The 15,006-nt window shown below is 37.2% G+C and overlaps 1 protein-coding gene across 2 annotated transcripts; it reads right to left on the reverse strand.

Annotated features, from left to right (window-relative positions):
* Positions 1–101: 101 nt before the first annotated feature.
* LOC306855495 (regulator of G-protein signaling 14-like) lies at positions 102–12,982 on the reverse strand. Of its 2 annotated transcripts, none has more exons than XM_079394249.1 (15): positions 12,829–12,982; positions 12,209–12,230; positions 9,138–9,307; positions 8,030–8,122; positions 7,786–7,929; positions 5,480–5,671; positions 5,284–5,401; positions 5,151–5,194; positions 4,878–5,069; positions 4,589–4,665; positions 4,054–4,180; positions 1,861–1,936; positions 1,512–1,567; positions 1,318–1,420; positions 102–1,241 (listed from the first exon to the last, which is right to left on the reverse strand). In XM_079394249.1, exons 1-15 carry the CDS (start codon positions 12,871–12,873, stop codon positions 976–978), a joined length of 1,725 nt encoding a protein of 574 aa, XP_079250375.1. In that variant the 5' UTR covers positions 12,874–12,982; the 3' UTR covers positions 102–975. The 2 variants fall into 2 exon arrangements, with proteins under 2 accessions (XP_079250375.1, XP_079250376.1); XM_079394250.1 differs by having other exon boundaries at positions 107–1,241; positions 1,512–1,564.
* Between the last annotated feature and the right edge of the window lie 2,024 nt (positions 12,983–15,006).

Consider the following 15,006-nt stretch of genomic DNA (forward strand, 5'->3'; position numbering starts at 1 on the left):
TGGAGTACAGTACATTTTAAAATGGCATGAATATTGAATTTGATCATCTTGAGGAGAGTAATCAGGTGTACGAAAACTGAATTTCTAGAATAAAGGCTTCAAAGTTATAACCATTGGAAAATTTTATTTTTGAACTGGTGGTGGCACTATAAAGTAGGTCCTAGAGACCCCAAAGTTGGTCATGTTACTCTTCATTACAACCACTACAATTGTGCCATTTTTCATCATTTTTATATGTACCTTTCATAGGGCTGCCATCGACTCTAATTCTGGAGGAATAATATGACAACTAACCGAAACTTACATCACCTTCGGTGCTTGGCCTCTAATTACAGAACCACTGGTACATTAGACACACTCAAGGGTGAACTTGAGCCTCCATAACATCAGTCATTCTGGTATGGAACCGCAGTATGGAACCCTACTTTTCATGATCCAATCAAGGAAAAAAACACATCAGGAAAAAAAATCAAGTCCTGTCCTTTGTTTTGAAAAATATCCTGTTTTACCCAGAAATGTTACATTAAGGAAACTGTTTAAGTCAATAAAGACCTAAAATATTAATTTAAATTTTTAACTACACTAATATGTTTTTAACATTAAAGGCAAATTCATACATTTATAAATTAAAATGAATCCAGCCTAATAAACGCTTGAAAACTGTTCGTTCCTGATAACTAATGCATTAGCTAATGTTTAACCTTTAAGCCAAGTACACAATGTCTTCATGAACACAGAATGTATTTTTGATATGTGAATCATTTTAAAATAAATACAACCAGCTGGACATTAACATGTGCAGAATTACATCTACTGTAAACAATATTTCATATAATTGCTTTTATAAAAAAATCCTAATGACAATTGTCCATCATTAAAGACCGCCATGTTCACATTGCTGAAACATTATTCTCTATTCTTCATGCTCCAGTGTGGCAGATCATTGAAGCAAAAGATGTAACAGGTCCGTTTAGCTCACACCACAGTTTCTCGAGCTGGGTTTGAGCACTCATTCGCTGATTGTTCCTTCCCTAATGTGTCTGATCGTACTGCAGGAGAATCCACTTCGAGAGACCCCATAGTGGAGCAGGACTCCTCCAGTGATCTGTTTGTCTCAGCTTCCTCCACTTCTTCCAGGGGTAACTGGAGGAACTGAGGCAGCATTAGATGTTCTTTCTTCAGGAGGCCTCGCTGATCATCAGCACTGCAGCACTGAGCTCGGTTTAACAGCTCCACCAAACCTGAAAGTCACAACACATTTAGATGAGCAGATTGGGTGAAGACCAAGCGAATAGAAATTAGATAATCATCATTTACCCTCCATGTCATAGGTTCTCCTCAATCCAGGGTTCTTCTGCCGGGCAGCTGATCTGGAAATCCCTGGAGGGAACATGTTTGCATCCACAGCACCTCTTCGATCCTGATGACAGATGTATAAGATGTTAGACCACAAAGAAGGACTGAAGAATATCCAGATATTGAGTTCTGCAATCCTAAAGCAGTAGACTCACTTGTAATAAAGGAGGTGAGAAGTTCCCTTTGGGGCTGCTGGCCTGATCAACACCTGCTAGAGAGAATTCAATTTTCATCTTAGAGTGGGCTGTTTTAACAAGACTGATTCCAGGGAAGAAAAAGGAATCATCATTTCCCATTGTAGAAATATTGATAAATTCCATCTGTATATCACATGTAATGTAATCGGGTCTAGTGTGGAACAGGTTTAGTGCTGTACAGGGCCCACAACAACAACACAAATAGAAGATGACATGTTCTCCACAGAGGTCACCACTGATGTGATGTGAAACCTGATGTGATGTGAAACCTGACAGATGTAGAATTTAAAATATAATTTTTACATACCTTTATCTAGAATTAGTGTCGTGTTGGCCAAAGAGGTGACTACTGTGTTCATACTTATTGTCTGTCCAGTTCCACTCTGAAAATAGAGAAGGGAAATGATAAAACATGTTAGGACATGACTGACATAATGGCTGAATCAGACAGATCAATGTAATTTATAATAGTATTTATTCATTAGAATTTATTAATTAGAATTATTAGAAATAATTAGGTTACTTCACATACGGTATATGTGAAAAACATGATGTTAGAGTTTAGTTGTGCAGGCTCTATTCTGTTATTCTATTCTCTTTATTCTAATGTTCTGAAAATAATTGTTTTGAACTGAAGTTACTATACATTACAATAATGTATACTATAGAGCAGTGGTTGTGGTTGGCAACAGGCAGCCCGCGGGCCAAGAGTGGCCCGCCAGCAATAATATCTGACCCGCGCCGTAGCCAGATTATTTTGATAGCGCCTGGTTCTGAAATAAATCTGTCATGACAGCAACAGTTACTCACAATCAGAGTATGTGAGCGGAGTGGAGCACGAGTGGAGCAGTGTGATTTTGAATGGAGCGAGGAGCGGATTTTTTAAAAGTCGGAGCGTCGTGGTTTTCACTCGCTCCAAGAGCGCTCCATCACCGCTCCATCACGAGTACAATTCATGCCAACGACCCGTAATATAACTGCATATTTCACAGTTCTGAGCGGGAGCAGAGTAATTATTAAATGCTCGGAGCGCGGAGGGGAAATTGTTGACGGTCCACTCCGCTCACATACTCTGATCGGACACCGCCACACAAATGTGGCTTTTTGTTAATGACTGACGCAGGATTTTACACAGAGTAACAGCTCACTACCAGTTAGAGCAGGCATGGGGCAAAAAAAAAATTCACCACTAAATGGCGGGCCAGAACATAGTCAAAGGATAATTTAAGATATTAATTGATGAAAAATGCAACCAGAATTGCCTGTGACTGACTGTTACAGTGTATTTTGTAACTGGTAGTGAGCTGTTACTCTGTGTAAAATCCTGCAACAGTCATTAACAAAAAGCCACATTTGCGTGGCGGTGTCCAGTCGGAGTATGTGAGCGGAGTGGACCGTCAACAATTTCCCCTCCGCGCTCCGAGCATTTAATAATCACTCCGCGCTCACTGATATCAGAAACACTGCCTCTCGTCTAAAGTATTTCACTATGTTTGATATATCACAGTTCTATGGAAGCCCGTTTCCGCCACTGAATAAAAAATTTAAAAAAGGTTATTGCGACTTTATAACTCGCAATTGCAAGTTTATATCTCACAATTCTGTGGGAAAAAAAAGTCAGAATTGTGAGATATAAACTTGCAATTGCGAGTTATAAAGTCAGAATTGCAAGTTAAAGTTTTAAGGGGGGAAAAAGACTGATATGTTCTCAGAATTGTGAGTTTATATCTCAGAATTATACGTTTTTGACTTGGAAGTGTGAGTTTAAAATCACGCAATTCTGAGAAAAAAAAGTCAGCTGTCAGCTGAAAATATTCAGAAGGAACAAATAAATTCCTTGGGAAATATAACTTCCCGCTCATGTCCACTGCAGTCATCATAGCCTGCACATTCTTTCTGATTTCAGTTGTCCTTTTCTATCTAGCTAGCTAAATATGTTTAACATGTGAATTCGTACTAAATATGGCGTTATATTATGGGTCGTTGGCATGAATTGTACTCGTGATGGAGCGCTCTTGGAGCGAGTGAAAACCACGACACTCCGACTTTTAAAAAATCCGCTCCTCGCTCCATTCAAAATCACACGGCTCCACTCGTGCTCCGCTCCGCTCACATACTCTGATTGTGAGTAACTGTTGCTGTCCTGACAGATTTATTTCAGAACCAGGCGTTATCAAAATAATCTGGCTACGGGCGCAGGTCAGATATTATTGCTGGCGGGCCACCTGTTGCCAATCACTGATCTAGAGGTTTCTTCTGCATTATAAATGTATTGAGTTTTTCTGGGTTGTGTGCGGGGGCTTTGATGGATATAAAAACATTAAATTATTTGTTCAGTAATGGCACAGTCCTACTTTTGCAGCTGCAGTTTAATAACTAGAGAAACAGGAAAATCTGTGAATGTCTCCCTGCATGTTTGTTATCCATCAGAAAAGGTCAAACTGATAACTTTCAACATAGAATGAAATGGTTGTTCCTGTCACTCTAGACCTCCCCTCACCATGCTAACAATGACGTCCTGTGACCTGAGGCGATATTTCTGAAGCATTGCCGCAAGGGCGTCCTGCAGGGTCTTATTGGACTTAACCACAACGGCCACCGTCTTTCCTGCGAAGACTACCTTCACTCTGTACAAGAAACATAACACAAACACATGTGCACACAACAGATTGTTTGGGTCCACCCAAAAATAATTTATCTACCCTCATGTGGTTCCAAACCTATATGACTTATTTCTTCTGTGCTCTGTATTTTTGAAGAATATTGGTAACTAAACAGTTTTTGTTCACATTGACTTAAATTGTATGGACACAAAAATACAATGGAAGTCAACAGGTATTGAAACTTTTTTAATTATCAGCATTCTTCAAAATATCTTCTTTTGCGTACAGCAGAAGAAGTCATCCAGGTTTGAAACAATGTGAGAGTGAGTAAATGATGACAGAATTTTGGGTGGACTATCCCTTTAGCAGGTTTTTGTGCAGAAAATTCTATTTTTATTTAAAAATATGTTTATTTTTTTCTCTAGCACTCACGCAAATGTGACCCTCAGTTCCAAAAACACCTGCTGGTCCTTCAGCACAGAGCTGTCCTGGTCCAGTGACAGGGGTTGCTATACATAACATCCAATGGGAGATCGCAATAAAAAATGAACACATAAAATGCAATCAAAATTTTAGATTTGAAAATAAATTCCTATATAGGCATAATTTTATATGTCTATATAAAACATTATATAACAAGGTTTTTAGGTTCAAAACAAAATTAAGTAAATGTGTTCAAATTCTGACTGGTTATGCACCGGTTATGTTTCACACTTCTTACTTTGTCTTTGCCATGTAGATAAATAATGATGTCTGACAGAGGAAGGCCTCTTTTTTCACACAAGCCAGTGAGCATGTTGCGGATGGTAACACCAGGTCGGGCTGGGGTCAGAGAAGCTGTACCATCAGGCAGGAAGACACAGCAGTACTTATCTACCCTTCCGTCTGCAGAGCGTGCCACTAATTTCTCAACCTGCAACAACAGTATTGAGATGAGCTGATACTGATATGGCACGATATGATACTGGTATTAGTAGACTTTGTGGCAAGTTACCTCCGAACTCTTCACAAGTCCAGTCTTGATGCTGATAGGTGATTCTGGAAATGGCAGAGAACAGAGAATTTATTAGACGGTCTAAAGGCCTGTTCTTAGTTCAATTTGTCCTATATTGACATCATAAATTCACCTCCCCAGGACCCTCTTTTCTCTTTGCGCTTGTCCTTTCCCATCATGCCTTGCAGATTGACTTTCCTCCTCTCTACCACGTCATCACCATCTGCTGGTCCTAGCTTCATTTTTAACCTCTGGAAATAAACAAACTCAGATGAGTCTCTTAATTAGGATAAAACATTTATCATTTGCATATTTTGAGAACTTCATACCTCCTTAGTTCTATCGAATTTGACTTGCTCTTTGGGTGAAGTGCTGCTGGTGGGTTTTGTTGCTGTGATGGGTCTGCCACGAGAGTCCAACCCTGGCAGAGGCCTGCCCTCCACATTAGCTAGCATGCAGCTCTGATAGAGCTGTGAGCGCACAAAACGAGTATAGCTGTCAAACTTCATCAGTTTGAAGATCTGGAAGGGGGAGAGGGAAAGGAGAGGACAGGATAGGTAAGGACACTTCTGTTCAAAAGGGAGTCAAAGGAGAGTAGGCTCTTGATTTGATTGCTTTTAGTAGCTCTGGATAATTGAGTCATGATTGCTGTCTGTTCTTAAACTAAAGTGGTTTGACTCACCCCATATGACACAACAAAAATGTCTTTGTCACTTTTTATTATATAAGGGGAAAATATTTTCAGTATGACACATATCTTCTTTATTACGCCTCACAAAAGAGCATAGTCTTTTACGTTTTTCAAAGACATATGTTTTTGATCCATTTTCACTTGTTTGAGCAATGCAAAATCTCTGCTGTTTTGTTGTCTTGTTGTTGGAAGCATTTGAAATTGATTGAAAAAGATACTTAAGATGGTGCCTGCTTGCAGTGAAGACAACTTTGTTGATTATAATGGGAATGCTCTAGTTTTTCTAATTGCGTCATGTATATAGGGTGTTTTAAATTGGGATGCACTGTCATGAGCTGGGGCTCCTAAATATTCATATAAAAATTCATTTATTGATTGATCGATTGATTGATTGATTGATTGATTGAGGTACACTATATTGCCAAAAGTATTGGGACACCCCCTTCTAATGAACAGGTTTGACTACTTTAGTCATTTCTATGAGTACAAATCTTAATGTTTAAGTGTATAATGATATTCTAGGGAATTGAGTGCTTCCAATTTTATAGCAACAGTTTGGACAGGACTCTTTTCTATTCTACCATGACAATGCATCTGTGTATAAGGCTAGGTTCAAAAAGAAATGATTGATTGAGTCAGTGTGGAAGAACTTGACTGGTCTGCTTAAAGCCAAGTCCTAATCCCAGCTGAACACCTCTGGAGTGACTTTAAATGCAGACCTTGAGCCTAAAACTCATCAGCAAACATGGGAATTCCTAAAGTAGTCAAACCTGTTCATAAGAAGGGGGTGGCCCAATACTTTTGGCAATTCTTTTGTGTACCTCTGGAATTTGAAGTCATTTAGGGATTTGGTGATACAACTTTACAACCAATAAAAAAAATATTCCTTGAACAAAATGTAAAAACAATATTGCTCATTTTTATACCAGTATTCAATATGACAAAAAATGGGTGATTGTAACCAATTTAAATTAAATAGACCTATTCTGCAAAGATGCTATTTTGTTTTGTTTTTTCCTTTTTTGTCCTTTCTATTTCTTAACAGCAGTAATAGAGCATTGACCAAATCTTCTATAATATGCATAGTTCAGTCATTATTATTATTATTTTATTCTTGAAATGTTTTGCTTGAGGTATATCCCTGAAATTTAGTGATTTTAGGAAACGGGTAATACAACTGAACTATGAAAAGAAACTTGTATACACCAGAAGTATACTATGAATGCAATGTAAAACCAATAACTGCATTTTTTTACCAATATTAAATTTTAAATTAGTGAATTATAATTTAATTATAGCCTATTTTAAAATTAAATAGACCTATGCTGCAAAGAACCTGCTTTTTCCTATCTATTTTTTAACAATAATAATAGAGCATTGATGAAAATTATAATATGCATAGTTCAATTCATGAAACAATTTTGAGTAGCTGATTGGTTCAGTCAGTTTCTCCTTTCTGTTTACGTTATTCATTTGCATCTCGACATGGTTCAGAATAGTATTGTGTGCAATGAGAATTTTCTTTAGCCCTCTTCCTCCCTAGCACCACCTGTCTACATCTTCTATGGGATTCTCTCTATTATATCTTGCAGCTTCAGCAGCATGTATCATAATTTCTGTGATTCTAAACAGTAAACCTTCACTCATGAAAGCAGCAGATAGTTCACCAAGAGCAATCCTACCTACACAACATACTTATATTTAAAATGTTATTAAAATCTATTTCGAGAGTTGTCATGATTGAAAGTTTTATAAAACAACATAAACCCTATAGAGAAAGACAAAAAATAATAATAATTTTAATTTTAACGATTCATTTAAGATTAGAACGTTATATATATAATTTTAGCAAATATTGAAAAAAATATATATATTATTATTATTTAGCCTCAACGTCTGGAAACAGTGGTTGAGAACCCTGCATTAGGGTCTGACATCACATACCTGTTGTTGGGCTTTTTGAAAGATGTCAGGATGAGGATTTTGTACATCTTTCTCCTCGACTCGTACCCTGTCATCTATGTTGATGGGAGATGTTGCATTGATGGACAGGAAAGTGTTATAAATTGAAGATGCCTCTTTCTTAAGCTAGTGTAAGAAAACATACATAATATTTATGTTATTTGTATGAATTAATAAAAAGAAACAATGATAGCATAGTGGATAGGTATAAAATACTGATATGTACCTGCTCAGTTTCATGGACAGGTATCTTGCGAAACCTTTCACATGCCAGCCAGTACAAGATGTTCTCAGCACTGACCTCAGATTTCAGAAATCCCTGTGGTGAATACAGACAAAATTTTAATTTTGGGACACACTGTCTCTTTAACGCTAAGAATATGCCTCAAATCTAGATGAACTGCATGTGTTCGCGGGCATATACACATGATAATTACCATCACCTGTATTTTTATTAAAAACAAGGCAACAATTTAATTTCTGGTTCTAGCTGGCATCTCTGCTGGCCACCAAATGAAGAATACACAGAGGTTCATCCATCTCAGAGCTCTCTCACCTAAACGCCTGAATGTTTCCTTTCCCCCACAAACTCTCTTCCAGCACCCCCCTTTGAAACATTCTCCACACCTCCTCATTTCCCTATAATTACAGTGACTCATACCGTGGGCTGTTTTCCTCCTCACCTCCTTTTTTCGGATTTTACACATTTCACAATGAATTGGGGTTGAATTACTTGCTCTGCGTGGTTGGTAAACAAATGAGAGTGCCGAGCAACATGGCCTTAGCTCTCAGCGACACTCTGTTTATTAAGAAGTGAGTAAGTACAGAACTGTATGACGTGTACACTTAGAAACGAGAAGAAAAGGCTTATTTCTGTCACCACTTCTGTTTTGTCTGCTGAGTAAGATAGTCAGCTTGCTATATGTAATTCCAATATGTTGGAAAACCAGCAAGCAGTGTTTAAAAAAAAAATATTTTTTTAATCAGCCAGTTTTTTAGGGCTATCATTCAATTAAAAATATTAATCAAATTAATTGCAAGATTAGCAAAGTTGCTTGTAGTGGTATATCAACATTGAATTGCTCCAGTTGCTTTTTTGGGGCTTTTTTTGTATTAAAAAGGACTAAATGAATGCCTAAAATTGACAATCTTAGACATTATACCTAGTTCATTCCAGCATCCATCCTACCCAGTTAATGCAAGTGCTATTAGAGCCATTTGTAAAATAAACCTTCACAGTAAACAAATCAATATTTTCTCTTAAAGCCCATTGATGTGTGCATAAATATTCACTCTCACTGCTGTGGCTATATGAACAGTGGTGCTTTACTCACTGTGAAGTAGTGTATGCCCATTGGGTCCTCCAGGAGCCTCTCAAAGCTGACGGCCCAGCTGGCCACCTGACCCACCCCTCTGCTCCCTTCACTGGGCACGGTGGGCAGACTGGTGTTACTGCTGGAGTATTGTGATACTGACCAATCATCTGTTTCCAGTACATTCAGTTCTATCACCCATGAGACAAAGAGGATGTTAAAGAGCATTTATTATAAAATAAATTAATTTGCAGAAAATATAATATTAAATATTAACAAAATAAAAAGCCACCAAAACAGTACACTTTCATCATTGTTCCTTTTATCACACTTAAGTACACCTTTTGTAATCGTTTTACAGTACATTTATATCATTATGTTTTAATAGTTTTTGTCATGCTTCAAAAAGTAGATTGTTTTATGTGTTAACATATTCTAAAGCACATGTAAAGTCATTTATAATAATTTTAACTCTATGCAGGTCTATGCAGGGTCAGAAAGCTCTCGGATTTCATCAAAAATATCTTAATTTGTGTTCCGAAGATGAACAAAGGACTTTCGGGTTTGGAACGACATGAGGGTGAGTAATTAATGACAGAATTTTCATTTTTGGGTGAACTATCCCTTTAAAGTATATTTTAATTTACCATAAATGTTAGGCAGTACACTTAAACCGCATTTCAAAGACAATAGAATAAATTGTGAAATTACAAATAAAGATGTAGGCCTATTTAAGTGGGTCATAAAGCTATATAAACTATAATATAATATAATATAATAAATATAATTTGTCTAATTTCAATCAACGTTCAGTTAAGTGTGTAAAAACATTGCATTCAATTTACACTATTTTTTTCGTAATATTCATTCTGCTTAAAAGTATGCTTATTTTTTTGTTTGTTTACAAGGGTGTTTATCCATAAATGGTCTTTCAGAAAAAAAGGTACAAAAGCTGTCACTAGTGCAGTACCTTTTCAAAAGGTACATCTTTACACCTTATTACCCTTAGAAGGTGCATATTAAAGGGGTCATGACATGAGAAATCAAATTTGCCTTGATCTTTTGTCATATAAGAGGTCTTTGTACCATTAAAAGATCCTGCAAGTTTCATAGCTTAAAAATCCTCTTCATTATAAACAAAGTATTTATGTACAGTCAGTTGCATAAACACTGCCTCCAGAGCAACACATTGACAAATATTCATCTTCTCACCATAGGCCCCGCCCACTAGCGTTCAGACACTTAATGGCTTGACACTTGATTACGCTTGAATGCGAGTGTCGCGTCGCATCAAAAGCAAATAGAAATTACAATCACTGCCGCTAACTTGTCTACACTAGATACAGTATACAGATGAGTGTTTGCTTTCTTATACAGTCCACGTGCTTGAATCTGTCAATAAGACAAATGGAGTGAAAGTATGTTTGCTTTGACGTGTTTGTTTTAAGCTCGTAGGGGTTAGGGTTAGTTAAGCTCTTTGTACAGATATCAGAAGGATCCCAAGTGGATAGGCAATTTTTAATGGTACCCCGGATCATGTCAGAGGATTGATCGGAACATTTTGTTTTGTAAACGAGGCACAGTGTCATGGAGAGTTCACAAAGAAACATTTGTTAAATAGGAAGCTGTACTAGATCTGACTGCAGCTGCATACCATAAGTAAATGATTTCACAATGCTTTGTCTGGAAATGACCATTTTATTTTGATTATGTTGTCAACGCGCTTACATTCAGTAGCTAGGCATTGATACTGTTTCCTATGCAATGACGTTAGCCAATCATAACAGTGGCCGATTACTGAGAAGCCTTAAGGATACGCCCCTTAAAAACAGATCATTTTAGTCAGAATGAGGGTTGAAAGTAATCATTTTTTCCACATATTTATTTTTTTTTTGTGCCAAAAAAAAAAACTTTATTAATGTTATAAGTAAACCTCAAGGAACATATTAAAATATTTTTTTAAATCCATGTCATGACTCCTTTAATACTTTAAATGTATATATTAGTACCTCAAAATAGTGCAAATTTGTACATTTTGAAAGGGTACCACCCCAGTGACATCTTTTGAACCTTTTTTCTGTAATGAAATAATGGTGTGTTTCTTATTATGGTAGTTATTTTTACATTGTTTCATTTATGGTCATTAGATAAATAAATGGTGTATCAAATGGACTTCCAGCTGGTGATTGACCTGGTAGGCCTTGATCAAGCTGACTAGGGGACAAGTCACAACCCAGCTACAATCTTCCAAAAACTTTAAATCTTGATCAGCTAATATTAAGCAGTTTTCTAACAGGGACAAAAAGTGCCAATTTTTACACAATTCATCTTATTTTAGGCTCTAATAACTGATGTTTTCTATTATAACGTAATGTCAAATCAAAAGCACTGCATATAATACAGTGAAAAAAAACGTCAGTCAGTGAATCTGAATCTTTTGTCAATGGGCGCATGAGCTAATTTAGCCCTGTTTTGTCTTCCTCAGGCTGTGGGAATGTGTGAGACATGCTAAATAATCAGCTCATCAATCTGACACTTCTTTTTCTGTCCTATTCATGTTTGTGCACTGCTAAACTGTCTCGTCGGGGTAAATGCTACCGAAAAAACTGTTAATGACTGTTTCTACAGCTCTCTTCCGTTATTCCGGCACTTCACTCATCACTTGTTTTTGTGGCACTGAAATGCAGTAGAGGAATTTCCCGAGCATGATTTAGAGTCACACTGATAACTAGCATCAGGCGCTTGATGATTATACTGGTGCTATCGATGATTGTCCTCACTTCCAGACAGTCACATGACTTTCTATACCTCTTTCTGTCTGTCTGCCTGCCTACCTGTTTTTTTTTTTCTCTCCCGGTCTCATTATGACACTTGAACAGAGAGAGGAAACTGATGTGGTTACACCTGCCCCCCAAAACCGGATGTAAACAGGTCAATGGTAAGGTGCTAAACCTAGATGTTTGACTGCATTACTGCTGCTCAACAGCCACGAGGATAAAGTATGAAAACACAGTTTTCCCCTGATGCCTTTGAAGATACATAATGGAGGAAACCATCTCCCCTTTAAAAACCATTATTAATGCATAACTCACCTCCATCTGAAACAGCCAGGGTCTGTAGGAAAAATTAAATAATATTGATCAGAGATGTAATAAAGTGCACTAATCAAAAATATATACGTTGGATCATGGCGTACAGTCATCTGTGGCATTTGAGACTCATTTGAAGCACATTTCTTTGGAAATGAATGTCATTTGATTCAGTGCCTGCAGGCGATTGAGACAGAAAGAGCTCTCTGCTCGCAAGCAACAAAATGTGACACACAATTGGAGTCTGAGAGAAAATGGCTGCTCATTTTCCCCCCAAATTGCTTATTAACTGATATCATTGTTCTCTGATCTTCTCATTCACAAAGGGTAATGTAGTAGAGCTTATATCTTCAATGATCTGCAGGAAAGAATCAAGCAGAAGTGCCAAACAGACTTTTTAAAACTATTATTTTACGCCCTGAATGAAAGAAAGTAGTTGCAACTCTACATTAGCTTGTTCGAGGCCACTTTTAGCCTCATACCCTCACCTGATAAGGTTAAATAATAGTCAGCTCATTGTTACCAAGCGCATTTTCATTATCATATTCATATTTTGTGGCAGTTCTCTGTTTGCACACACAAACCGACACGCACCTTTACAGTGTGACGCCCTCTGAACATACCTTAAGTCCGTTGGATATCCCAATGTTGTTCCCTTTCAGAGACATATCCTTTGATTCTCATGTACTTTAGATTATTAATGAGTGCATGAGTGAGTTGTTTCTGATGTGCGTATGAGATGTGCTCTGAGCACAATATAACTTCCTGCTTGAACAGGAAGTCTTACCATGGTAACATGCCGCAAGAGGAAGTGTGGGCATGTTTCAGACAGAGCTCTTTTTTGAACGTTTTTACACTGAAACCATGGCTGCAGTTCTTCCATCATTACATAATGAATGAAGTCATTTTTTGTAGAAGAACGGTCATTGACAATAAATGATTGTGCATTTGTGACATTTAACATTTGTTGTTTTGTTATTGAAAGGTTTTTGCAGAATTCCTGTTAGATTCTGAAAGAGCACATTAGATTAGATAAAAAAATTATCGTTCAAGCAATCATGACCAAAATACCGCTGCACTTCTCTTGGTGAATGTCAATCAAGTTGCTATCGAACACAATCAAGTCATTTTGAGATGATTCAACATGACCCAACATTTGAAAGTCATTACTGGAGTTTCAGCTAATGGCTAGCATGGCAGGAACTCCATGTGCTTGGCAACAGTAGAGAGATGAGGAAATGAGGGCTCTTCTGAAATTATTCAAAGGTTTTACCTTGTTGAGGGTGCATGGGTGACTGTCTGACAGGGTGTTGTGTCTCCCAAGAGTCCTTCGAAAAGAGTTGCGTCGAGCAAGAATTGAGAACCCTCTAGTGATTTCATTGAAACTCAAGGTCCTCTAATTCAAAATTAACACACAAAAAAATATTATCATATTGGGGTGAATTCAAGTAAATCTCACAATCGTTTTTGACAATATTTCTGTAATATAGATATTATAGATAATTAGGCAGATATTTTATACGTGTGTGTGTGTGTGTGTGTGTGTGTGTGTGTGTGTGTGTGTGTGTGTGTGTGTGCGTGTGTGTCAAATATAAAAAATAAGGAGATTTTTCATTGTTTCTATGGTTCTGACAGACAGAAATACTAATAAGTCAAGAAATATCAAATATAAATATTACATTATATTATATTACAGCAATATTACAACAATATTTCACATCATAGTGCTCCATCCATATCCTCACACAAACAAGAAATCATTTTAATTAATTTCTTTCATGAATGCTTTTTATGAAAAAGTAGATTTACCACCATTGGGACCAAGTCAGTCGTACACTTTCATTAGGTCAACACACATTCAGTTATTTCAGTTTTGCCCACATCCAAACTCGGAACTTGCATTTAGAGTTGCAAAAAAAGCAGAAATCCAATTAAGATGAAAAATAAACAAGTGAGTAATCACAGTTTTGAATAACTATACCCTAAACATAAAGAATCTCAATAATTTCGCATCATGACCCAGATGTTTCCACCCTACCAGTTGTATAACACAGGTAAGTATAGTGAAAGGGAAATCTAGTACCTTTTCCTTGGACTGGACGGATGGTTTCTGTTGGTGGTGAGACAGAGAGATCTCCATGATGAAGCTGGCTGTGTGCTGGAGACCAGTGAGGTAATACAAAATCTGCGCTATAACTTCTGGGCTCACAGAAACAACGTGTCACTGTGCAAACACCATAAAACACAACGCTGCTGGGTATAAAAGTCACTGAGAAGGAAAGCACACTGACGCACATTCAGGCAACAATCATTGAGAGAACCCTGGGCATGACTGACCATCCGTCATACGGCAGACACAAATAAAATGCACAGTTATCATAAAAAAGTGTTTGTCTCAAATGTTTGCATGTCTACATTTGGTCAATATATCTGAAACACACTTTCCACAGGTGATTTGTTGGATTTTGTTTCATCATCTTTAACCTCTTGCAATGCAAAGCTCTATAATCCAGGACATTTTGACTGGAAAACAAAAATAGTTATTAAAAAGTCATAACCACTCTTTTACATAATGGTAATGCATGGTAAATATTTAATGTCAAGATCAAACTGTACTATAGACTAAACACATTACAGCTGCCATCCAAGATGTAGATGTTCTTTATCAGAACAGATCTGCTGAAATTTAACATTACATCACTTACTCGCCAATGGATCCTCTGCAGTGAATGGGTGCCGTCAGAATGAGAGTCCAAACAGCTGGAAAAAATAACAATAATCCACAAGCAAAAACAGTTCTA

This window comes from Barbus barbus (genome assembly GCF_936440315.1).
Source record: "Barbus barbus genome assembly, chromosome: 36".
Classification (NCBI taxonomy): domain Eukaryota; kingdom Metazoa; phylum Chordata; class Actinopteri; order Cypriniformes; family Cyprinidae; genus Barbus; species Barbus barbus.